Source organism: Stenella coeruleoalba (genome assembly GCF_951394435.1).
Source record: "Stenella coeruleoalba genome assembly, chromosome: 7".
Classification (NCBI taxonomy): Eukaryota; Metazoa; Chordata; class Mammalia; order Artiodactyla; family Delphinidae; genus Stenella; species Stenella coeruleoalba.
The window spans coordinates 8,382,025-8,408,668 of record NC_137153.1 but is presented as its reverse complement, the minus strand read 5'-3'; the positions used below and the strand labels follow the sequence as shown (position 1 = coordinate 8,408,668).

Sequence of the window (26,644 nt, the reverse complement as noted above, 5' to 3'; positions counted from 1 at the left end):
GAGGTTATATCTGTGGCCAGACAAGATTTTAAAGTGGTCATTTGGCAGAATTTACAAAAGTTAAATGAAGAAAATGTGTTTGGAGCTATCATAGGCTTCTTTTTGAGGGGGAAGCGGCCGGGGGAGAGGGATGAGGGGGTAAGAGAAGGTGGTAAACCTTTTCCCAAAGCCCACCCAAATGTTATCACAATTTAAAGTACATTAGTCCGAACTTCTTTCCCTATAATGAGGATTAACACTACATGTCTTAGTTGTCTTTTGGGGTTACTTTTTTGTAGATTTGACTTACTCGTGAAAAAAAAAAAAAAAGCCAAAGGGCAGCAAATGTTTCCAGTAAAACCTCGTTTCTCATCTTGATAGAGACATCAAATTACTCTCCATGAGCAGTTTTAATGAACAAGACCGAGTGCTGATTTACTGGAGGACTTCTAACTACGAAATGCTTGTGTAGAGATTCTCTGTTGTTTTTATTCCTACTTTTAAGGCCTTTGCCCATTTCTATGTGAACTGTTCACACAAATAGGCCAAGCAGGAGCAGTTTAATCAAAGTGGAGAAACGGATAATTTAGAAGTAGGTAGCGGAAGAGAATGGGTTTTCCCACTTTATTCCAGATCAAAGCCAGATGGATGTATTTTGAGTCCTTTCCACACAAGAAAGAGAGGATTGGCTCTCACCGAACCTGCTAATTGGGCTCTCTAAATACTGGTCTTTGCTGGAAAAGTGTTTCTTATTGCTATTTTCTCTGAAGTAAGCTGCTCTTATTTTCATGCGCCTCTGGGATGCCTGGTGAATTAGGTGTCTGCTTTCTAATACTATTTCTAGTAGAATTCTAGGGGGGCCCTTGGGAAGGTTCCAGACATGTGAACTGTTTGGGGGGCTGTTCAAAACACATTTCACAACCACAAATTAAAACCAGAGAATCCATGTGATGAAGTATAACTGTAGTCTCTATGTAACCAGCGGAATCTTTAAGGAATATATTCTTATTTTATTATAGGAAAACCTTGATTATGAAACAAAAGTTTATAAAGAACACTGTATAGACTAATACATTGGAAATGAGGATACAATTTACTGATTCTAATTTATCTTGAAGAGTTGGAATGACAGTGGAGAAAAGGCATGATGCTAATATAAATTTATTTTTTAAATAAATGCACTAAGTATGCTTGTTTTATTTTTTCAACAGTATGAAAGATGCAGGAGTTGGGCAGAAACAGTGGAGGGGTCCGCCGACATCCCCCTGCCAGCAGTGCTCGGGGGTCTCTACCAGCCCCGTCTGTGGTTCAGATGGACATACCTACTCTTCTCAGGTAAGACAACGATAGTCATTTATTATAAAACATATACATATTCATATATGTATGTACATAGTCATTAGTAAGTGATTAAAACTGTTAGTTCTCCAGTGTGGTCATCCAAATACTTTAACTTTTAAAATAATGTGATTAATATCACTAGTTGGGAATATGATTCAAACATTTGTACATTTGTTTCTCCTATACAGAATTTTTAAAGTTTGAAATATTGATTCTGTGAACACTCTGAACCCTCAGATATTAAAACCAACATTTCCTTTCTTGATACTCTGAGAGAGGGCAGAAGCGTTACCATGTGTATAATAATGTTAACAGTTACAACAGCTGTCCCAGCTAAAATCCGTCAACATCAGTACTATTTTATTTCATATGTTATTTCCTATATTATCTCATTTAAGCCTCCCAAAATTCCTTACAGCAAAAGAGAAAAACAAGTCTCAGAAAGAAATAGCACATTTCACATATTTAGCTGACACCGAAGCCCAGATTTGATGTCTTCTCTGATTCAGTGTCTCTAGCTACATGAATCTGCACCTCGTTTGATGCCCCACATCGTTCAAATATTTAGGAGGTTTTAAGAACTTTACGTAATAGAACATCAATGAGTTTTCTTTGATTGTGTGATAGGAAGGAATACGGCTCATGACCTCTTACCTGAAACTTCAGGGTCAGTTGCATTTATGAATTTAGATTGTTCTAAAATGTATTTTGAGAAGGTAAGATAGCACATTATGTAGTGTCCCCAGTGGGGCTTTACCCTGTAATTAAACAGATCAACATTTCTTTTAGAAACTATAGGTATATTCAAGTTAAATACGATCCATGAAGTCTATAAAGTAACCTTACCTCAGTTCATGTCTAGTTTTGCTTAAAGCAAAGTAAATTCCAGAAGTTTTTGGCTATCAGAACACTGTGTTTGGTGCCTACCACTTTATGAACCACACTTTTTCTCAGAAAGTATTTCCCTACACCTTGCACCGGCAGTTTACAGTTGAGAAGAGGGCTACAGGGACGAGGAAGCTTAATACAGTCAATAGATGTGTGCATAGTACTTACTGGGTGAGGCTACCATGTGCCTGTTTGCTAAAGTTTTCAGGGTGTATGTGGGGGTGGAGATATTGCTAGGAGGAAGGAGTGTGTCACCCATCCTCTCAATACTACCTCGATCTCGGGGACCCTCTGCTTTGCAAGCTGATATTCCTGCTGTCAGTGCAAGGGAGAAGGAACCCACCTCATATTCTCACATCCCACAGCTCACGATGTGGATCGCATTATGCTGATTCATTAACTCACAACAAAGGATGCAGGTTCTAGTATTCAGCGTGGTAGCTGGAGTTCCTTGGGAAGCAAATTTGACTCCTAAGTTGACTTGATGGACGTTGATGATTGAACAGGTTGAGTCAAGAGAGAGGCTGAGGTCATTCCCGGCATCTCCCTCAGGGAGCCCTGTGTCTTTCTCAGCCTCAGGAATGTACTTGCTGTGGGCCCTGGTGTGTTAGCACCGGGGAGGGTGTCATCCTCCCTGGAGAGGGCCAGCATTAGGCCGCCACCTGCCTCTCTAGGACCCTCTTGCCATGATCCATTCTCTGACAGTGTACTGTCACAGGGCACAGAGGTACGATCACAAGAGGTTTCTACCTGTTGAGACCACGTGGGAGTCTTTGTTTGATGATTTTAGAGAAACACAGTCTCCCACTCAGGACTAAATACTCTTGCCATAAGTAGACTAATTCACGTGGATTCACAATTCCTCGGGGTTTCCCACTGTTGTGAAGCCCCAGCTTACAATCCTACACCCTCACTGATATTGTCAATAGAATGATTCTAAATAATCCATCCTTGAATTATTAATTTAACATTTCTTTGGATATGTCTCACTTTCAATGCGTGCCTTGTTTGTATAGAAAGACATAAAAATAAAAAGAACATGGTTCCAATGAATATGCGTTTTTAGTCAACCCAAACTTCAATCCTCATTTCTGTTGATTCTCATTTAAGTTCGTGATTTTTCCACTTTTGATCACCAATTCTAGCCTTAAGTGTCTACACTGACAGCAAGCTGAACTGTATAATATAATGCAAACTAAATAGTGATCTCAGCCCAGGAGGAACCCAGGCTAAACTCTTCTTACTAACACTTTTTAGAAATTCATGGGATTTAAATTCACATGAAGGCCTCAACCTTTCTCCTGTGAGACAGGCATTGCCCTGGGCTCTTTAGGCATCCCGAACAAAGAGTGCAGAGGCCAGTGCCGTCTGGAGAAGCTTATCTTGTCATATGAACAAGATAATAAATAAGGCAGGTGCAGGAGTCACGGGACCCTTCTTCCGGCTCTTGCCTCACTCAGCTTTGTCAGTGACCAGGCAAACGCTGACAGGGCAGATTTAAACAGCTTTTGGGGGCTGGTGGGCATTTGCGCTCAGAGTAAAGGTAGAGCTCCAAATCCCAAGCTCCGCGCAATCCGGGAAGCTCCTTGCTTGGAGCTGAGTGATCCTGATATGATGACGACTGACCAGAGCCAGGCCATCTGGTCCAGAGCGAGGGACCCTACATCCGGGTCTTCTTACCATCCCTCTGTATTACGGACACCCTGCACTGACGTACAGGGTTTTCGGTTCGGTTCGGTTTTTGTTTTACTACTGCAAACCATATTCCTATATGTTTTATTTTAGGCCCACAATATTTTCTCATTACTTTCAGCTCAATTTATCGAGATGAAGCATTAAGTTATATTCCGCCGTACAACATAATTGGAGGAGAGGTCGTTACAAAGCACAGTAGGTCCAGGCGCTGGGGCTGAGGTGAGAAAGACAGTTATCAGAAGGTCTCCGAAGGAAACTTTAGTCAAAGGTCGTAACAAGGATTTAATCTTGGAAAGTGCGCCTCATGACACAAAGGAACCGATTTTGAATAATTATTTTATTAGCCTTCAAGCCCTGAATGTGTCAGCTTGTGTAGCCGTCCTCAGAGGAGTGTTTTTAAAATGTTTACAGAAAAGGCAAAGGCACAGATGAATAACTGAAAACATAGATTTACTTGGAGAAATATTGGGACTCGTGATTTTCATAAAAAGTGTTTTCGTAATGTTATCTAATTTTTTTCATGTTAAGAAAAGCGATGGACTATTTTGGAAGTCTACTTAATCATTCTGTTCAGAAGAACCCATGTTTTCCGAATTCTTCCGAATTCAGCAGTAGCAGAAAAATGTAAATATAAGTCTGTTCAAGGCTGTTTGAGAGGTAATCATTCCTGAAATTGACACAAAAGATGAAGGTCTCTGTTTCTTCCTTCAGGCAACGTCTCTTTGCATTGTGTTGCCTGGCTTCAGTGAAACCAGGAATTGTTCTCCAATGTAGCATCTATGTTAGAACTAGGGCATGTTTGTGTCTGACTTGTGTAGGTTGTAAGCTATATCTGCTGAGCAGAAGTCAGCAAACAATACTGATGTTCTAGAGCTCAGCCGGGTGTCTGTAACGTGAACTCTCCAGGCACAACGTGCTGGGTGGTTTTTGATACTTTTTTCTGATTTTTAGTCATGCAGTGCTTGGGAGCTGAACTATTGCAATAAATACCAGTCAGTATAGGAAACTGCGTGTGTGTGTGTGTGTTGAGGAAAGGCAAGTAAATAGAAAGCTTCTGCGTCTTATTCTGCAGTTCCCGACACCAGCTGCAGAGATGCCACTTAAATTGGTTTGGGACGAGGCCCCGGGAATCTAAATTTTGAAAGCTCCCCAAGTGATTTTTATGTGTAGGCATGGTTGAGAACCACCATTGCATCTCTTCAATCTATTGCCTTTGAATTCTTAGATATAACAGTTGTTGTTCTTGTATTTAATAAAGTAGAACAGTAACATTAGCACTGAAGTGGAAGCATTTACTCTTCCTTGTAATTTGAGAAAATTCCATTGTAAGTTTCCACGTTCTCCTGTTAGCATTTGGTATTTACATGTCCTGCCTTCCTTCCCCTGAACACTTTGAGCTCATTTTATTTTGAAAGATCGGCAGTCAGGAATAGATGTGCACTGTTTCTCTTTGAACTGCTTTTCAACTTGGCTTGGCTTTTGGCTCCTGGCTGGGATGCTGTATTTTTGAGAGTTAAGGCTTTAATCTCTCGGTACCCCAAACACCTGCATCTCCTTCCCCAGGACTTTGCTTCATGGATAATTTTATGCTTTTCCGTAGCCTTGACAGAGACGTAGGCTTGCTTTCCTGACCTGTTCAAGACTCTTGAGTTATATATATTGAATGAGTTTAGGACAGTGTTCACTAGTTTCTACATTGATATATTGATTTATTTTTGAAATTATAATCTTACTTTTGTGTGAGTAACTGTGTGTTAAATGGTCTTTCACCAAACTCCATAGATATTATAGAGGTTTTGTGATTTCTTTAATTTCTTTAATTATGTTTAATGTAGTTCCTTAGGAGAATGAAAAGTTGGGAAACGTACGTGTTGTCACACACTTATCTTTGAAGTAGCGACCATCAGTAAAATCTGAATCTACGTTTGACCCGTGGTCTTTACCGCTTGTTTCGCACTCTGCCTTGCCAGTTGCTCCATGACACACTGGACACTCTTTGCCACGGCTTCACCAAGACTGACAACATTTACCAGCAACTCAGAAAATGCCAAATTCAGTGATTATTCCAAAGCTCTTTCCTTATTAGGTGGAAATGAAGTAGTGGGCAGTGTTATGAGTCCCTTATCATCTTCTGCTTCTTTTTGTTCTCAAATCCCCGGTGGTCCTAGACTGTGCAGTGACCACCTTTGGACAGAGGCTTAGCGAGGACCTGGGTGCCTTGCCCCAGGGCACGGAAGTTCGGCCACGCTGCTGTGACAGCTGGACACTGAGTTCTGAGGGCCTTCCCAGTGCTCGGACCACTGCCTCCCAGGGCGGATGCCAGGGCTCGGCTGTGGGGACCTGCCCTGTGCCTGCCTCTTGTCTGACATCTGCTGTAACCTGTGCATTGATCTTGCAGTGCGGTGACCCATGACCTTTTCACTACATTGAACTTCATACTCTCATATAGATACGTGTGTCTACACTGATCAAGCATTTATTTAGCTCTTTTTGGGGGCAGATACTGTAAACGCTTTGAGTATATTAACTTACGGTTGTCCCTTTTATAGATGCACTGATGCACAGAAGTGAAGTAATTTGCCCAATGTCTCAGTGAAGTCCAGTGTCCATTGTCTAAATTGAGATCATTTTTGCTTTTGCTTTTTTTTTTGGCTGTGTTGTGTCTTCGTTGCTGCCCGTGGGCTTTCTCTAGTTGCGGTGAGCGGGGGCTACTCATCATTGTGGTGTGTGGGCTTCTCATTGCAGTGGCTTCTCTCATTGTGGAGCATGGACTCCAGGCACACAGGCTTCAGTAGTTGCGGTGCGCGGGCTCAGTAGTTGTGGCTCGTGGGCTCTAGAGCACAGGCTCGTAGTTGTGGCACATGGGCTTAGTTGCTCCTCGGCATGTGGGATCTTCCCAGACCAGGACTCGAACCCATGTCCCCTGCATTGGCAGGCGGATTCTTAACCATTGCATTGCCAGGGAAATCCCCACTTTTTTTTTTTTTTTAAATAGGAATTTGGAGCAGAAAACCTTTTTAAAAAATTAAGTGCCCTTCATTTTTTCTAGTTACTACACATAATAAATGTGATAACTATTTTTATTTGAATCACTAAGTAAAGATGGCAATATATGCCCTTTAAGTTTATAGTTGCTTGTTTGTCACTGGTTTGAAGCCTGTGGTTTCAGAGCCATTTTTCAGAATTACATTTTTAGAGATTTCTGCGTGATACAGAAGCCTAAATCATCAGTTTTCTATGGTTATAACTTCTTGTAGAAGACAATTTTCGGTGTTTTCTTAGGAGACTGAAAGTTTTAACTCTTAGGTTTGTGTGTACGTGGTGATTGGTCTTTGTGTTTGGTAAGAGGCAGGGGGTGAATATCACTTCTTCAGTGTAGCCAGTTGTGGGAACATCCATTTGTTGTTTTTGCCCCATCAGATTGCCTAGGTTTCTTTGTCAAAAATGAAGTGGTCCTGAAAGTGGGAGTCTTTCTGTGTCTGTTTTTTTGGGTTTTTTTTTTTTTTTTTTTTTGCGGTACGCGGGCCTCTCACTGCTGTGGCCTCTCCTGTTGCGGAGCACAGGCTCTGGACGCGCAGGCTCAGCGGCCATGGCTCACGGGCCCAGCCGCTCCGCGGCATGTGGGATCTTCCCGGACCGGGGCACGAACCCGTGTCCCCTGCATCGGCCGGCGGACTGTCAACCAATGCGCCACCAGGGAAGCCCTCTGTGTCTGTTTTGTCTCGGGGAATTATTCATCTGCCCCTAGGATGTGCCGCACAACCTGTTTGCCTGTGTCTTTATGTTAAGTTTTGAGTTCAAGTGCTGCAAGTCTGACTTGATTCCACCTTTTCAGTGCTGCTTCAGCACTTGCCCTTTGCTTTTCCATATGAATTTTAGAATCGGTCTGTCAATTTCTACAAAAAAACAGCTTGAATAATCATTAAGATTTTGTCAAATCTGTAGATAAATTTGAGGAGATGGATAACAATCTTCAAATCCACACACTAGGTATATGTCTTCATTTTGTTAGCTAAAGTTAATAAAAGTTTTGTAGTTTTTGGTATAGGGACCTGTAATATTTTTTGTTAAATGTATTGCTAACTTATTTTTATTAATGCTACTGTAAATTTAGTTGTGACGTTTATTTGCTAGTGTATTGTCATATAACTAATCTTTCTATACTGACCCTGTTTATTGACACCTTGCTAAATTCACTTATTTCTAACAGTGTTTTGTTGTGGCTGTCTCAGGATTTTCTACGCCTATAATCATCCTCTTTGAATAGACACAGATTTATTTCTTCCTTTCCTTCTTTTTATGCATTTTTTCTTTTTTTTGCCTTATTATTCTGGTTAAGGCTTTCAGTACAATGTTCAATGTACCTCTTTGCCTTAATCCAAATTTAGGAGAAAGTTTTCAGTATTTTACCATTAGGTATGAAGTTACATACAGGTTTTGTATATGCTAATCAGGTTCTTTGCAGCCCTCATAGAATAGAACATGCAGGGTCAGTGTCTATATTTTGTGTTATTATCTATTAAAAATGAGAGAACAACACCTATGTTCACTGGTGGAATCTCCGTGCTTTCTTAGATAATATAATTTTTGCCTTTTCAATGAAAGGAACTTGTATTCTGTAAATATTCCACAGGGTTTGCATTTCTAAGGAGACGGTTTTCTAAAAATCTTGACATATGTAGAGCATGCTTGAATATGCATATTCTCTAAGGGAAGTGTAATAACGGTAGTCGTTGGCATGTAGTAGCTGTCGCTGTGGAAGTCATAGAGGCAGGAATTCCTAAAATAATTGAGCAACGATGTCAAGTAATGGTCTAAATATTTTGTGCGCTAACCTGATATTTAAAACAACCCTAGAAGACAGATTCTCTAGTGGTCCACAATCATTAGATAAGGGAGAGGAGACACAGAGCAGCCGTGAAGCTGGAAAGTAACGACGCCAGGATCAAGGTCAGCTTCAGGCACACGGTGGCCACTGTGCTGTTCTGGGCGTGGACAGGCCAGCGAGCTCCTGATCGATGTACTTATCAGGCCTGGGTTTTACCCTAGTGATGTCCTTTGTAACCTCAATTATTCGTCACTTTATCAAGAAGCAAGAATCATGATAGGCAATAGGAGAGATTTAGAGAAGACATGTATATTCCAGCTCTTTAAAAACTCAGGTTATAGCAAGATAAAGAGGCATCCATGTGTGAAGGTAACTGAGGCATTCTTACCCTGCTGGTAGAAGGCGTTCCCGCTGAGATATACCATGAGTTTCTAGCAAGTTCAGGGCCAGCGTGCTGGTAGCACCTTTGGAAAAGCTGTGTCTGCATCTCTTTTGTCTAAATCACAACTCGTGCCAGCAGAGAAAAGATTCTCAGAAGGCTGATACTTAGTGCCTGCCTCGTGTGTGTTGATGGCTGCTCTGAGTTACTGTATTAATGCACGTATTCATTAATGTGATGTGATAATTTTCATATGAATTATTCCTCAGACAACAGTAGGAGACACAAAAAACACTCACTAATAATTTAAAGATAAGGAATCTGAAGCACAAAGATATTAAGTATATTCATAAGGTCACAGGGCTGGTAAACAGCAAGGCTACAAATAAAAGTACGAAAGATAGGAAATAATAATATGTAATAAATCAGTGTAATGTAATATGGTATGTATTTATGCATATTAATGATTTATTAATAGCAATGTGGATAACATTATTAGAGGAATGTGGTGTTAATACAGTGAGAAATTATTTTTCTCGGCAAAGAAAAGTCAAGTGTGTCCTGTATAGTATGTACTTATATGTGTGTAGATTTATAATCATGTAAATTATGGAATAAACACAGTAGTGTGTGGCTGTCATACCCTTCCAGTGAACGCATGGGCAAATTATAGATTTCCTGCCATCTCTCTGTGATCACTGTGTATTTCAATGTCTGTTATCTCGCTCTACCTCAATGCTCTCCACCAAGGAAATTGATCCAGTTCTGTGAACAGACAACAGGTTAAGGATGCTATGGCTTCTGAAACAAGCCAATTAAACAAAAGCCAGCTGAAACTAGGAGGTAATTAAGCTCTAATATAGAAACTGGGGGGGCAAAAAAGAAATAATACCATTATTGGGTAATAAAATACCATTATTGCGGTACAATATTTATACCTTTGAACCTGTTCTCTTACAGACCTGGGGTTTTGGATTTCACCACCTCAGAGCAGAGGTTGGGGAAGCCCCAGGGATGATAAATAGAATTTAAGGGATTCTGTGTACTCAGTACCCCGACACTTGAAAATCCCAACGTAAGTTCTCTCTGTAGAAAAGTACGAGGAATCCAGACTCCTAAGGATTCTCCAGATGGTATTCTGCCAACTCTTCGTTCACATACCAATAAATCTTATAAGTAGAAGAAACACACTAATATAAATAAACCAACAAACTAAATGACAAAAGCCAACAGGTAAGGAGGGAACAATGTAAGAACAAAACTAGACAGGTTTCAATACTTAAATATCAAAACTATCAGATAAATAATTAGGTAAAACAGAACATACAACCACTATATGAAATGTTTTTAACGTGTAAAATGTTTACAGACTTAAAGTGGTGTTGAAAGATACAGGAAGACCAACATAATTTCAGAAAATATTAGATTTGCAAAATAACCAAATATGACCTGTTCAATTAAAAATATATTTAAAAATTAAATATATTTAATTAGACATTAGATGAAGAGAATTAATGAACTATAATATATGCATATGCATGTGATAATATGCATATAAAAACAAAATATATGTAACAAAAATAAGTTAAGTATATAAACATAATGTCTATGTGTATATATTTGTGTATTTATATATTTCAGAAAAATGACTGATATATTTCAGAAAATATTTCAGAAAAATTATCCAAAAAGGGTAATAGAGGATAGAGACTAGAATGAGAAGGGATAAGTAAATTTAATCTGCGATACAGAAAGAGAAGCCAGAAATAATAAGGTGGAGAAAATGTTAAAAGAGATATTGAAATTTTTTCCAGAAATGTTGAAAGGCATGAATCTACAAATACAAGAAGTACAATGTGCCAGGTGAGAAAAGTAAGAAGAAATGATTGATTATCAAAATAAAATCCAGCCAGATTAAAAAGCCACATTACTTGCCAAAAATATTATACCATTACACAAAGATGATCTCAACAAGATTAATGGAATTCATAAAACAGTGGAAAAGCACACTTATGATATTGAAAGCTAAAGATAATTAAAAGCAGATACTTCAGGAGAAAGTCTCTTCGAAGTCTGCTACACAAACATCCTCGTACAGAACAAATTGTCTGTGCCTCTGACGGGAAGACATGCAGAACTATGCGTGACCTAGCAGAACTGGCTCTTATCATATCCACCCTCATTCCCTATCTTCTTGGCCAGACACTTCTCCTGTAAGTACCTCGCTCCATCAACCACTGCATCCATACGATCAACAGTGCAGGGGCCAATCCCGGTCAGTTTATCTCAGGCAGCATTTAACGAAGGCTGACACCCAGGGCGATCCAAGCAGAAGGGGAGACCAGCCTGTTTGCAGTGTTGACACCTCCCCTCTCCAGGGCCCCGGGCCCCACCTCCCCACAAACCCTGTAAACCCCCAAGGTCTGCCTTAGAAATCCAAGTGGCTTTTGCCTCAAGTGTCCGTCTTCATCTGACCATCTGGCCTGAGAATTTAACCCAGGGACAGCAGGATGCATTAGTGACTGTGTAGACCTCACTTGGCCAAGGAGGCTTTTAGGACAATGATGTCATCCAGTGGTCAGTCTTGAAGCTGAAGTGAATCCCTTCCAGGAGGAACATGGTGTCATTGATCACCTCACCTAAGATCAGTGACAGTTTTTATATCAGCTTTTCTAATTGGATCCCTCCTGTTAGGGAGAGAACTTCCTGGAAGATGCTCATAGGGATGAGTCAGGTGTGTCACCTGAAACTGAATGCCCGAGGGTCCCTTCCCTGTGGAGAGAGCTCCTCAGGTATCTGAAGGCTACACCATCTGCTAGGGGCATTTCCTAAAGCAGGTGATGGTCTCAGACCACCCAGCGGGAGCACATCACCATTTTTTTAAGACAGAGGTGAGTTCATGCCTGGTGTCCATCACCAGTAATGTGCAGGGTGTCCTGGAAAGAAAGTGTTGTTAAAACTGCCATGACCTGCAGGCAGGACCTACGTTGTTCAGGGAACACAGGGCATCCCATGTGCCCTCCAGCCTGGCTGGGAGAGCTTAGGTGTCCCAACTGAGTTGGAATAATTGACTCTGCTCCTGTTTTTGGAGTGAAAGCTGGAAAGAAGCCTGTTCCCTATGTCCTATGTTTTTCCAAAAGACAATCCTGGTGGCATCCATCCACCTCCGAGGATGGCTAAGAATGGGGTCTGGGAAAGGCATCTGGACATGTTGGCAGGTGTTTATACAGGAGTTTCAGGAGCTAGTCCATGCCTTCCTGTTCCTGGAGGCTGCGTGATAAGTTAGGAAGGATGGAGAAGGGGAGTCCAGGGAGGGCAACTCCAGCAGTCAGGTATTTTAAATAAGGCATCTGCAGCACTGGGAGGGCACACAGGGCACCTGCTTTGACGGGGAGAGACAGGCATTGTTCTGGAAGACGGAGCATCTGTGATGCCTCTCCCTCCGCCACTTCCCAGGGCCTGAGGCGTCCCCTCCCCGGGTGTTGGGGTTGTGGCTCTCCCTGTGTTACCGTAAAATTATCCTGCCAATGACAGCAACTCAGAGGTCCCATTTCTTCCTATCAGCCTCTCAACCTCACCCATAAACAGTTCATCTGTAAGCGTCCAGCCCAGGAGGGAAGAGGGCACTTTTGTGAAAGTTAGAGACCCGTTACATCCCGGCCTGTGACCTGCATGGACAAATGTCCAGGACCACCTCCATCCAACCAGGGAATCCAGGGGCTGGAACCAGAATTGAGTTTAATGCCCAAGGTCCCCTGTGGACAGGCCGTCACGCAGAGGTGCAGCGTCGGACCAGCCTGCAACATCAATTAGGAACGAAAGTAAAGATCCTGAAGGTTTAAATAAGTCCATATAGTCTCTCTCGTGCTTCCGTTACCCAGGAGCCAGCCGAGCGGTTATGTTCCCTTTCTGGAAGCAGTGGAATTGTGACCACACTGCCTTAGTCAGTGAGGCAGGTCCAGTCAGAAACCCTTTTGAGCAGGATTTTGAAGAGACCAGCCATTGCCGACCAAGATCAGTAGTTTGTGGACGGTGAGGGGCAAGGACTTTCCATGCAACGCAGTCAGCTGTGCCTGTCAGCCTGTGAATGAGTAGATTTTGTGATAAAAGTTGCCCTGAGGTCAAACGACAAATAGTCCAGTACGTCAAACTCATAACGCAGATATGTCTCAACACTGCGTCCACGGTCAGCTGATGCAACTGCAGTAGCAACAGTGTCACCTGAAAGCGGGTCAGGAGAGATTAGGCCCCAGAAGGGTCCATCGGGGATGCAGTGGGGCGTGGACACAGCTTGCTGGACGGCTTCTGGTCAGCCTGTCAGCTGAGCTGATGAAAGGACCACGTAGAGCACCGTCATTCTTCCCCCAAGGCCCTAAGGGAACAGTCCGGGGCCGGGGCTACTTTGGGGGTGGCGACCTAAGGGGTAACAGCGTTCTTTCCGCGTGGGAGACACTGACCGTGCGAAACCACCCACGTCGTTTAAGGAGCTGTAGTGAACAGGCCCCTGAAATTTGTCCGGAGTGGATCGGCCATCCCCTCCGTGCAGAGCGAGGCTTGACTCTCCTTCGCACAGGGCCCCCTGTGGACGCCGAAGATGCCGGACAGTGCAGGCGTCCGGCGGCTCTGGAGGCAGACGGCGAGGAAGGGGTCAGCGCGAAAGCTTCAGCGGTGGCGCCCGGGCGTTCCCCCCCGAGGGCACGCCGCTCCGGCTCAGGCAGCGCGGGGCATGGGCGCCAGCCGGTCCAGAAGGGGCCCCCGACAGGGCAGCGGGCTTGCCTGCCCTGCCCGGGCCCTCGGCTCAATCCAACTGCCCCTCCCCAGCAGGCCCGGCACGTCCGTCGTGGCCACACTTGCACGGCCCCTCGAGGGCCACAGCTCTCGGCCGGAGCAGGGTGCGTGTGCGTGGCCTTCCGCCTCGTTCGGGACCTGGACAGCTGGCCTCGTGCTCAGCGGCACGGCCTTCCGCGTCCCGCCCGGCGCTTGGGAGCCGTAAGCAGAGCCCGTGTGGCCGGCTTCGCTCGGTGCCGCGCCTTGCGCGCAGGCCCAGGGGTTCGGGAACCGGGGGACAGTGGGTGAGCCTGTCGCCGGCTTTGGCTTGTGACTGGCCTGAGGGCGTTTGCCCCGAGTATCTCCTCCTCTTCTGACCTGGGCTTGGGGCCCAGAGTCCTCTCTTCTCCAGAAAGCGTCTTTGCTGCCGCAAAAAACTGTGGAGAACTGTGAGGGTCTGGGATTTTTACCCTGTTTCATGCGCACTGCAGAAGACACGGGCCTACTGGGTCACTTGTTACTCACGACACCAACAGCTCGATCTTCGTGCTGGCGTCCATTCTCTTTCCCCCACAAGGCCCAAGGGCCGTGCGGAGTGACCCAGTTGTGTGCTCCACACACACGGGGTTTGTGTCACAGCACAGGAAACCCCGTGGGTGACCACGGGCTGCAGACAGGCCTGCCCACCCTCTGCCCCCTGGGGGGAGTTACCTCTGTTTTACTGAGAAGCAAACAAATCTGCCTTCTCTGCAGAGGACACGTCATCTCTCTCCGGCAAGGACTCTCGATGTTCAGACAAATTTAAGAGATTCCACAAAGCAAAAGGCACTCAGTGCCTCTGCTCCAAGATGTGTAGAAACATAGGAGATCCCTGGGGACTCGACTCCCAGTACTGCAGAATAGTCGGACAAATTAGATCTTCAGATAAAAGCCGTAGAAGATGAAAAGGATTACTGCATAATGATTAATATGTTAATTCACCTGGAAAATCGAAGAATTCCAGTCTTACGTGTGTATAGTTAGTCCCCAGATACATAAAGCAGTTTCTACAGGGAGAAACTGTCGCATCTCTCTAACACATCCTGAGATCTCAGCGCTCCTCTCTTAGAAACTGATGGAGCTACAGGAAGGAAAGTTAGGTCCCTCCCTGGGCCTCGCGCTCCGTGGTACCCACTGCACGAGGTGGGTTGAACCGGTACCTCGGTCCCGGAGGGGTGCCTGCCTGCGCCTGAGAGCCTGGGCGTCCAGTGCGGCTGCTCCGGGACCTTCCATGCTGAGGAGAGGACCGTGAGTGGTGCTGTGGAATAATTATGAAAGTAGGTCGAGCATATGACTGGATCCACATTTCTCCTTGTTGAACCAAGTGCTGACAAACGCGGAAAATAGGCCTGAAGGGATCCTGGGCGTTGGATCGGAATCAGAGGGATGAGTGTGAACTCATTTGAGTAGTTTTGTGCACAAGGATGCATGTGAATTGGTCCCAGATGTATGTCCGTGTGAGTAGGTGTTCCAGCAGGATGGTAGTTCATTCTTAATATTGGACGCACTGTCCGCCTCAGAAAGGCCGTCTAGTTTGCTGCCACTCTGCTTCACCTGACTCTGGCGTTTGTCCTTTTTACATTCACCTTCCCTGTAGTAACTCGTCCTTCATCCTGTGTTCTGACCACCCCGATAGCAGGCCCTCCGTCCTTCCTGGGAGGCGGAGGATCTTCTCTCCCATCACAGTCTTGGTTGCAGGTGCCCTCTTGAGGTCAGTGGACAGAGGGCACCCTTGCTCTGGAGCGCTAGCTCCTCAGTGAGCCCCTCCCCTTTACTCAAGGGGACACTTGACACAGCGGGAAAACCCAGTCTTGTGTCCTGGTATCTTTGTGTCAAAGCTCATGGCACCCCTCTTCCCCTCTTTCTCTTTCCGTTCATCCCAAAGGGCATCTTTGCTACCAGTGCATCAAACTGTATAGGGCAGCTGAGCCTTCGGTGCATGTCTTAGCTTTAAGAGTAGTACATACTTTTTAACAGGCGCTTGGTATTTCTTAAGCGTGATAAACAAGGAATTTCCTCGTGCTTTCTATTGATTAGAGAACAGTTAGAATGAGAAGTTCAGTGTGTAAGCCCCACAGACATTAAAACGTGTGCACAAACCGTCACACGTCAGTGTTGCCATGTTTGTATTGTCGTTGGTGTCTTCTGCTGCTTTGAGGTCTTCAGAGGCATTTCTCTTGTTACCTAAATTTAACCTTCTGTCCTGATTCTTTCATCTCCTTGTACGTTTTTTAAAATACACCTCTTGTTTCCTACTCCCATTCTTTTTTTAAAAATTCACTGTCATTTATTTCTGTAAAGATAATGTCTCCTCAAATGTCATCCTCCTTTTGAGGAGTGCTTGGTGTCACAGCCTTCTGTGTTCATCCACTTCTTAAGTATTTTTAACCACTCCTGCACCTCTGGAAAATTCTGAGTTATCTTAGAAAGTTCATGTTATATATGTGAAGGTAAGTAAAGGAAATACAAATCAATAGTCATTTAAAATAATTTTATTAATTTCATGTATGTATTGTATCAGTCATCAAACAATATGTTTTTATAGGTCTTATTTTAATTGAAACTATTACTGATACTTGAAAGAAACTTTCATTTGGAGTAATTTAAGTAAGAATTTTGGTTTAATGAGAAAATTCAGTGAAACATGCAAGCATGAAATGATGGTAAAATAAACATACTATCCTTTTGACCCTTAAAATCTTTTAAATTTATTACCAGATTTTGAAGTCTAGAATAACTGTTTACAACAACGGCCTAACAAAGAGGAAAATCCATACATGAGCTCTTCCTTATGCACAGAAATCGTGGACTGGGAGACCCTGACTAGATGGTCCTGCAGCTCCACTAAATGATTCAATGCATGAAAAGCGGGTTTTCTTTATGCATACACTAGCAGCCTTGCCTGAGGGTGAGGGTCATGACGCATCCTGACATTGTAGGATTACTCTGGATTAAATTGAGTTGAAGGCAGAATGCAGTGTTGAAACCCCAGGGACACCTGGAACAAAGACTGAGCAAAGGAAAACCAGCCCCAAACCAGTTCTGAGTCCGCACCCCACGCCCACCGTTTTCTCTTTGGCGTGTACTGATGCTGCCCTGCGGGATGCTAAGCTCTGTGTGCCAAACGAGGCAGGTTTCTGCGGTGAGGTGTTTAATTTTGGAAGGAAGAACATCTGTAATACTCATTCCTGTTTGCAGAATTGGAGACATACTGGTCCAGAGGCTACACTAGATGTAAGAGAATGTGTGTGGTGAGGTGAGGGTTAAGGATGCTCTTCTTGCCTCATTCTTTTCGGCAGTTCTCCTTGTCAGGTGATTGAGTCGCCCGCCGGAGCAGCAGTATTCTCCTGTTCATGTCTGCAGGACAGGACAAGGCTTGTAAATGTATGAACTCGGGTTGAAGCATCCTTCCTGCCCTCCTGTGACCTCACCTCAGTCTGCCCACGTTCCGCAGGTCCTTTCCGAAACCCGGTCTCAAGATGCTGACTGGAGGCCTGGTGGAGGGCAAGCCAAGTGTCTGGAAGAAGGGGACTGACACGGCTGTCGGGGAGCCCCAGAGACTGCTCGGGTGCAGGACCCTCATGTCTGTGCCCACACCTGCCGTGAGCCCCCAGGGGACCTGCTCCCACCCCCCAGGTCCAGTTACGAATGTGGGAGAGTAACAGGTCACCTGAGTCCCCATGTGAGGTGTGTGATGGAGCATTGTATAGTGGAAAGAGAAGTAAGGTGCCCGAATCAGCAGGGTGTTGCTCCTTAACGAAACGTAGGGTGTTCCAAAAAGAGAAATGAGGGTGTGCGCGCAGATGGTAAATCCCAGCTGAAGGAAGGGGTCAGGGTTCTACCCCCTCCTAGGTAGGCTGCCTTGGGCTGGGCTGGGCCACACAGAGCAGGGACCAGGAAACCCAGGTGGAGGCTGTGCTCGGGAAGGGGGCGCCATGCTGACGCGAGGAAAGCCGCCTGTGAAAGCGCAGGGCGTGTCTGAGATACTGGGCCTCTAAGGTATTAAAGAGGGATGATGTGGTGTGTTAGCCAGTCCAGCCCAGGTAAAATGGAGGCTGAAAAGTGATGCGTAGCATCCCGTGTTCCTCAGTTTATCTTCACTTGAAGAAATGTGTTTATCACTACAATGCCACACAGAACATAGTTGCTGTTTTACCTACTGATAATTACATTCTTGTTCTACATTAGAAACACTATAAAAGAGTGCTTGAACCCCATTTGAGCCATGTATTGATATTTCTGATCAGATGCAGAAGCTAAGTAGGACTTGTAAAATTTATTTTTAAAAGTATGCCTGTCTTACTCAATGATCAAAACAGTAATGCATCAGATCCCAGAGCTCCACACTCAGGGATGCCTCATGAACGTTGCTGTTGATAAACTGTATGTTGTTGTCTGTTGTTGTTGTTGTTGTCTTTGTCTTACAAAATGCTTTGTATTTTCTGGGTTTTCTGAGAAATTAAAGTACTTGTAGGGCTTCCCTGATGGCGCAGTGGTTAAGAATCCACCTGCCAATGCAGGGGACACAGGTTCAAGCTCTGGTCTGAGAAGTTCCCACATGCTGCAGAGCAGCTAAGTCCGTGCGCCACAACTACTGAGCCTGTGCTCTAGAGCCCGCGTGCCACAACTACTGAAGCCCACGCGCCTAGAGCCCATGCTCCGCAACAAGAGAAGCCACCGCAGTGAGAAGCCCGCGCACCACAACAAAGAGTAGCCCCTGCTCGCCATAACTAGAGAAAAGCCCCCACACAGCAACAAAGACCCAACACAGCCGAACGTAAATAAATAAAATAAATAAATTTACTAAAAATAAAATTTAAAAAATAAAGTACTTGTAGCTGGTAGTTTGTTTATACCATTGTTTTTATTTTTTATGTGTTACTTTAGTGAATGCTCAAGAAAAAACACCCTAAGGAAGTGTGGATGAGGCGTTGAGAGTTTAGTTAATCCATCTGATGTCTTTTGGAAGACCAGCACCCCTCACAGGGCTCCTCAGCTTCGGCTCTACTGACATGCGAGGCCGGGTAGCGCTTTAATCTGGAGGGGCTGACCAGTGTGCTGCGAGGTGTTCAGTAGCGCTTCTGGCCTCTAGCTAGTAATTCAGCAGCATCCCCCCCGCTCCCCGCCCCATGGTCACAACCAAAACTGTCCCCAGATGTCCCCAGGGAGCAGAGTCAGCCCCTGGACAAGAACCTCTGGTCTAAGCCATGTCCCTGACCATGGGGGTTACGTCATCTTACAAACCTTACCAGTGGCCAATCCCAGGGTCTCCTGGCCAGAGTCCTTTTCTGCGGGTGGAAAGATCACATCTTCTTCTTTGACCCTGTTTTTAAACAAATAACTTATTTTCCCTGACAGTTGTCAGTTTTGACATTAGAAAACCCATCCTGTAGGCTGAGTCCTCAGAATCACTGGTAACTCAAGTGTTCTCAAGACTAAAGGTCTTAGGTAATCAGGAATGCATTAATCATGTCTTCCTCTACTGTATTTGCATTTTGGGTTAATTACAGACTAATGAGCATGCCTTTTATGTGATGTTTTAGTTCACTTATACTGTTATAAATATTTCAGCTTTGTGATAATTAAGTAAATTGAATATTATTAATTAGAAATGCAATCAGTGGGTGTAGCTAAAAGATATTTTTAAATAGTACTTTTAATATCTTTATATTCTTTGAATAAAATTCTTCATGAAGATTTTTTTCAAAATCAATTCATGAGTTAAAAAAATAAATGATTTTCTGATGACAGGAAGCTAGATTCATATAACTATACACATAGGGTGTATTTGCTAGACATCTGATTCTGTTGCTCTTTACAGACATGCATACAGAAAAGAAGTATTCCACAGAATCATTCTGAAAGAGAAATTGTTTCATTTACGACGTAATTCTTGATAAAGAATTCTTTACAGGGCTTCCCTGGTGGCGCAGTGGTTGGGACTCCGCCTGCCGATGCAGGGGACACGGGTTCGTGCCCCGAGCCGGGAGGATCCCACATGCCGCCGAGCGGCTGGGCCCGTGAGCCATGGCCGCTGAGCCTGCGTGTCCGGAGCCTGTGCTCCGCAACGGGAGAGGCCACAACAGTGAGAGGCCCGCGTACTGCAAAAAAAAAAAAAATTAAAAAAAAAAAAAAAAAAAAAAAGAATTCTTTACAAAGCTACAACTTCATCATATCATGCAAGTTTTAAAGATAGCTGTGAAATTTTTAAATTGTCACATATCCAAGAAAATTAGCTAAGAGGTCAAACTTTTTTGATGAAAATTAAATCAACTTTTATAAAGATTGTGCTATTTTTGTTGTTTATTCAGGTATTTTTCAGACATTCCTTTTTTATTAAAAAAAATCACTGCTAAAATAAACTACATTTAAAATGTAAATGAGTATGGCGTTACATCTTTGAAAGGACCTAACATTTTCAGATTTCAAAATTCCACATTAGCTGTAATTAATATTGACTTTTGGCTTTGTCTCTTCATACGCCACTTACAATTGCTCTTGAACTTTTCTTAAATTGTGTCATTATCTTATGACCAATCCAGGTTTCTGAAATATTAAATTAAAAGTAGTTACAGTAAATAATATTAAATTTGAAGTCTCAAGGTTTCATGTAAATTGTCTTTTATTAAAAAACTCATAATCTCTTTATTTATTTCTACATTTGATTACTATTGGGCATTTTAAATTACATTTAAAATTCATTGCGATTTTATGTGACAAGGTCATTTTTCTTGGATTCTTGAAAGATTGAATAATGAAAAATAATGATACCTTTGAAAGAGTTTATTCCTCCAAAAGGCCCACTAAGCCACTACAAATATATTTCAAATATAATAATTTTTTATCTTTTGTAACAGGCCTAGTTAAGAATTTTGCCTGTCCATTAGAGAGTTATTCGGCAAGGAAAAAAATGTTACATATATGTGAGTAATCTGATTAGTCATTGGGTATAGTCCATGCTTCCTGATATCAGCTGAAGCTGAATTAAATTAGTCACTGGTACATTTGTCGGTTGGAGCCAGAAAGTCTGCCCTATTTAATTTTAAAATCATTTGCACTGAGTAAATTATGGACCCAGCCAGGAAAGAAATCACATTACTTCAGAATTAGCAAGATCTATATTTTTTAGAGGCGGAAGATAATTATTGCCTCTTAAATGATGGAGTAGGTTTGCAGTTTTTAAAATCATGTCAAATATACAGTTATAAAATATTATCTTAAGGATTATTTAAATTACTCAGGCTTAAATTTTATGAAGAGCAATGTTTACAAAGAAAATTGAAACAAAAATAAACTAAAAAAAGTGTCCTAATGTGCCATAACAATGTTGATCGTTTGCCTTTAATTTCATTCAGCTTTTATTCACATCTGCTGAGAGCCTGATTCATGGCAGCTACTAGCATTTGATTCTTAAAATTCTGTGGATTCGATTTTTTACTGAAGTGTAGTTGATTTACAGTGTTGTGTTAGTTTCAGGTGTACAGCAAAGTATATCAGTTATGCATATGTGTATTCTTTTTCAAATTCTGTTCCCACATAGGTTATAATACAATATTGAGTAGAGTTCCCTGTGCTGTACAGTAGGTCCTTGTGGATTATCTATTTTATATAAAGTAGTGTGTATATATGTCAATCCCAAACTCCTAATTTATCCCTCCCCTGCCTTTCCCCTTTGGTAACCAAAAGTTTGTTTTTTAAGTGTGTGGCTCTATTTCTGTTTTGTAAATAAGTTCATGTGTATCACTCTTTTAGATTCCACTAGATTAGGTATTATCTTCCCCATTATTCATATTAGGACTTGAGGCTGAGAACGTTTCAGTGCTGGCCCAGACACCGCACGGGGAGTGGCATCACAGGATGCGGATTCAGTTGTAACACGCTCTGCTCTGTCCCATTCACCTGTCTATAGCAGGTGTCATAGAACTGCAGGTGCCCTTTTGTCATGTTCTTGACTTCCGGTTGATATAACTAAATGTACTTGAATTACTATTTTTTCTCTTTTTATACAGTGCAAACTAGAATACCAGGCATGCATCTTAGGAAAACAGATCTCAGTCAAGTGTGGAGGGCGTTGCCCGTGTCCTTCAGATACGACCGCGGGCTCAAGCAGGAATATGAAGAGAGGTAGGTGATGAAAATTTATTTATACTTTTACATTTGTTTCCTCTATTAAAATCTTTTGCGGTGAATGTTAAGTCATTGAATACACAATTAAATTTACTTCTATACATATACTGAGCTTTTATAATTATACTGTAAGTGAATTTTTTTTTCCTTTAGCCTCAATTATCATAGCAAGTAATGTCTTTCTGTAGATTTCTGTTATTTCAATAGTAACAGCTGGATGATTATTTCTACATACAAGAAAACTACAGTGATGCCTCTTGTGAATTATTCTGCCTGAAATGTGTGTTTTACATCTCTTTTTTAATTTGGAGCCAACAACTGATCAGTAGTAACATAGTAAGTGATAAATTAGTTTGGTCAAAATGAAACTGGTGAATCAATGAATACTAACCTTTTTAAATAAAGGTGTCTACCCCACGTAGAGCGTGTGTATGTGTATGTACATGTGTGCCTGTGTGTATATAAAATTTCCTGCTGAAGAATTTTATAAGTTAAACTTTCTTTCAGTTAGAGTTCTTAAATCTTTATTTTTATTGGTTTGATATGTAATAAAGTAATGAAGTACATTTAACCCGACACAGGTTACAGCATATAAATTGACTTTTACAGGTTATATATTGTGGTTTACATGGCATTTTTATGTTTGAGATATTGTTTATGCCTTTCAAAACAATCTCCACGGCTGCTAGGTTCAGTTCTTCACAGCCATAGATGAAGGAGGAAATGCTGGGGCCGGGTGTGTCTTTGAGACAAAGACTGTTTCATAAGCATCATCGTCAACATTTATCATATATTTATAGCCATCTGAATGTTGTAATTTAACAACTACTATCGTGGGTCCTTGATGCAGAGAATTTGTTTTTGCCTTTTTCCTGACAAATATGAATAATGGATATGCATAGGAAAACAACTTAGTGGATGTGAAGTGGATTTAGTATAAGCCGTTATTGTCTTAAACATTCTATACCTGATATTACATGTTACAGTCCCATGATCAATATTTTATTAGAGATAAAACTTTTGAAGTTCATTCATGCCATTTATATTGGTCTTTACTTGTTAAGTAACATTTGAGATAATAATTTTAATTTTTTTGTGTGTGTTTTGCTCCTTTAGCATCTTTTTCTTTTTTTTTTTAACATGTTTATTGGAGTATAATTGCTTTACAATGTTGTGTTAGTTTCTGCTTTGGAACAAAGTGAATCAGCTATACGTATACATATATCCCCATATCCTCTCCCTCTTGTGTCTCCCTCCCACCCTCCCTATCCCATCCCTCCAGGTGGTCACAAAGCACCGAGCTGACCTCCCTGTGCTATGCGGCTGCTTCCCACTAGCTATCTATTTTACATTTGGTAGTGTATATATGTCCATGCCACTCTCTCACTTTGTACCAACTTACCCCTCCCCCTTCCCGTGTCCTCAAGTCCATTCTCTACGTCTGCATCTTTATTCCTATCCTGCCCCTAGGTTCTTCAGAACCACTTTTTTTTTTTTTAGATTCCATATATATGTGTTAGCATACGTGATTTGTTTTCCTCATTCTGAGTTACTTCACTCTGTGTGACAGACTCTCGGTCTATCCACCTTTCTACAAATAACTCAATTCCGTTTCTTTTTATGGCTGAGTACTATTCCATTGTATATATGTGCCACATCTTCTTTATCCATTCATCTGTCGATGGACACTTAGGTTGCTTCCATGTCCTGGCTATTGTAAATAGTGCTGCAATGAGCATTGCAGTACATGACTCTTTTTGAATTATGGTTTATCTCAGGTATATGTCCAGTAGTGGGATCACTGGGTGGTATGGTAGTTCTATTTTTAGTGTCTTAATGAACCTCCATACTGTTCTCCATAGTGGCTGTATCAATTTACATTCCCACCAGCAGTGCAAGAGGGTTCCCTTTTCTCCACACCCTGTCCAGCATTTATTGTTTCTAGATTTTTTGATGATGGTCATTCTGACCAGTGTGAGATGATACCTCACTGCAGTGCTGATTTGCATTTCTCTAATGATTAGTGATGCTGAGCATGCTTTCATGTGTTTGTTGGCAGTCTGTATATCTCCTTTGGAGAAATGTCTATTTAGGTCTTCTGCCCATTTTTGGATTGGGTTGTTTGTTTTTTTGATATTGAGCTGCATGAGTTGCTTGTATGTTTTGGAGATTAATCCTTTATCAGTTGCTTCATTTGCAAATATTTTCTCCCATTCTGAGGGTTCTCTTTTCGTCTTGTTTATGGTTTCCTTTGCTGTGCAAAAGCTTTTAAGTTTCATTAGGTCCCATTTGTTTATTTTTGTTTTTATTTCCATTTCTCTAGGAGGTGGTCCAAAAAGGATCTTGCTGTGATTGCTGCCATAGAGTGTTCTGCCTATGTTTTCCTCTAAGAATTTTATAGTGTCTGGCATTACATTTAGGTCTTTAATACATTTTGACTTTATTTTTGTGTATGGTGTTACCAAGTGTTCTAATTTCATTCTTCTTACATGTAGCTGTCCAGTTTTCCCAGCATCACTTATTGAAGAAGCTGTCTTTTCTCCATTTTATATGCTTGAATCCTTTATCGAACATAAGGTGACCATATGTGCATAGGTTACGTCTGGGCTCTTTTTTTTTTTTTTTTTGTGGTACATGGGCCTCTCACCGTTGTGGCCTCTCCCGTTGTGGAACACAGGCTCCGGACACGCAGGCTCAGCGGCCATAGCTCACGGGCGCAGCCGCTCCACGACATGTGTGATCTTCCCGGACTGGGGCACGAACCTGTGTCCCCTGCATTGGCAGGTGGACTCTCAACCACTGCACCACCAGGGAAGCCCTATCTCTAGGCTTTTGATCCTGTTCCATTGATTTATATTTCTGTTTTTGTGCCAGTACCATACTGTCTTGATTACTGTAGCTTTGTAGTATAGTCTGAAGTCAGGGAGCCTGATTCCTCCAGCTCCGTTTTTCTTTCTCAAGATTGCTTTGGCTATTTGGGGTCTTTTGTGTTTCAATACAAACTGTGCAATGTTTTGTTCTGGTTCTGTGAAAAATGCCATTGGTAGTTTGATAGGGATTACATTGAATCTGTAGATTGCTTTCTGTAGTATAGTCATTTTCACAGTGTTGATTTTTCCAATCCAAGAACATGGTGTATCTGTCCATCTGTTTGTAACCTGTTTAATTTCTTTCATCAGTGTCTTATAATTTTCTGCATACAGGTCTTTTGTCTCCTTAGGTAGGTTTATTCCTAGGTATTTCATTCTTTTTGTTGCAATGGCAAATGTGGGTGTTTCCTTACTTTCTCTTTCAGATTTTTCGTCATTAGTGTATAGGAATGCAAGAGATTTCTGTGCATTAATTTTGTATCCTGCTACTTTACCAAATTCATTGATTAGCTCTGGTAGTTTTCTGGTAGCATCTTTAGGATTCTCTATGTATAGTTTTGTGTCCTCTGCAAACAGTGACAGCTTTACTTCTTTTTTTCCGATTTGGATTCCTTTTATTCCCTTTTCTTCTCCGTTTGCTGTGGCTAAAACTTCCAAAACTATGTTGAATAATAGTGGTGAGAGTGGGCAAACTTGTGTTGTTCCTGATCTTAGTGGAAATGGTTTCAGCTTTTCGCCATTGAGAACGATGTTGGCTGTGGGTTTGTCATATATGGCCTTTATTATGTTGAGGTAAGTTCCCTCTTTGCCTACTTTCTGGAGGGTTTCTATCATGAATGGGTACTGAATTTTGTCAAAAGCTTTTTCTGCATCTATTGAGATGATCATATGGTTTTTCTCCTTCAATTTGTTAAAGTTGCTTGTCACATTGATCGATTTGCATATATTGAAGAATCCTTGCATTCCTGGGATAAACCCCTCTTGATCATGGTGTATGATTCTTTTAATGTGCTGTTGGATTCTGTTTGCTAGTATTTTCTTGAGGAATTTTGCATCTGTGTTCATCAGCGATATTGGCCTGTAGTTTTCTATCTTTGTGACATTTTTGTCTGGTTTTGGTATCAGGGTGATGGTGGCCTCATAGAATGAGATTGGGAATGTTCCTTCCTCTGCTATATTATGCAAGAGTTTGAGAATGATAGGTATTAGCTCTTCTCTAAATGTTTGATAGAGTTCACCTGTGAAGCCATCTGGTCCTGGGCTTTGTTTGTTGGAAGATTTTTAATCACAGTTTCAATTTCAGTGCTTGTGATTGGCCTGTTTATTGATTTTATTTCTTTCTTGTTCAGTCTTGGAAGGTTGTGCTTTTTTAAGAATTTGTCCATTTCTTCCAGGTTGTCCATTTTATTGGCATAGAGTTGTTTGTAGTAATCTCTCATGATCCTTTGTATTTCTGCAGTGTCAGTTGTTACTTCTCCTTTTTCATTTCTAATTCTGTTGGTTTGAGTCTTCTCCCTTCCTTTGTTGATGAGTCTGGCTAAATGATTTATCAATTTTGTTTATCTTCTCAAGGAACCAGCTTTTAGTTTTATTGATCTTTGCTATTTTTTCCTCCATTTCTTTTTCATTTATTTCTGATCTCATCTTTATGATTTCTCTCCCTCTGCTAACTTTGGGGTTCTTTTGTTCTTCTTTCTCTAATTGCTTTAGGTGTAAGTTTAGGTTGTTTAT

General features: G+C 42.1%; 1 protein-coding gene across 4 annotated transcripts in view; it reads left to right on the top strand.

The window, feature by feature from the left end:
* SPOCK3 (SPARC (osteonectin), cwcv and kazal like domains proteoglycan 3) overlaps positions 1-26,644 on the top strand; it is a 428,476-nt gene that overhangs the window by 248,132 nt on the left and 153,700 nt on the right. For all 4 annotated transcript variants that reach the window (XM_079925607.1, XM_079925606.1, XM_079925605.1 and 1 more), the window contains 2 exons: positions 1,191-1,314; positions 21,926-22,040. In XM_079925607.1, the coding sequence (XP_079781733.1) occupies positions 1,191-1,314; positions 21,926-22,040 (239 nt within the window). The remainder of the gene's footprint in view (positions 1-1,190; positions 1,315-21,925; positions 22,041-26,644) is intronic.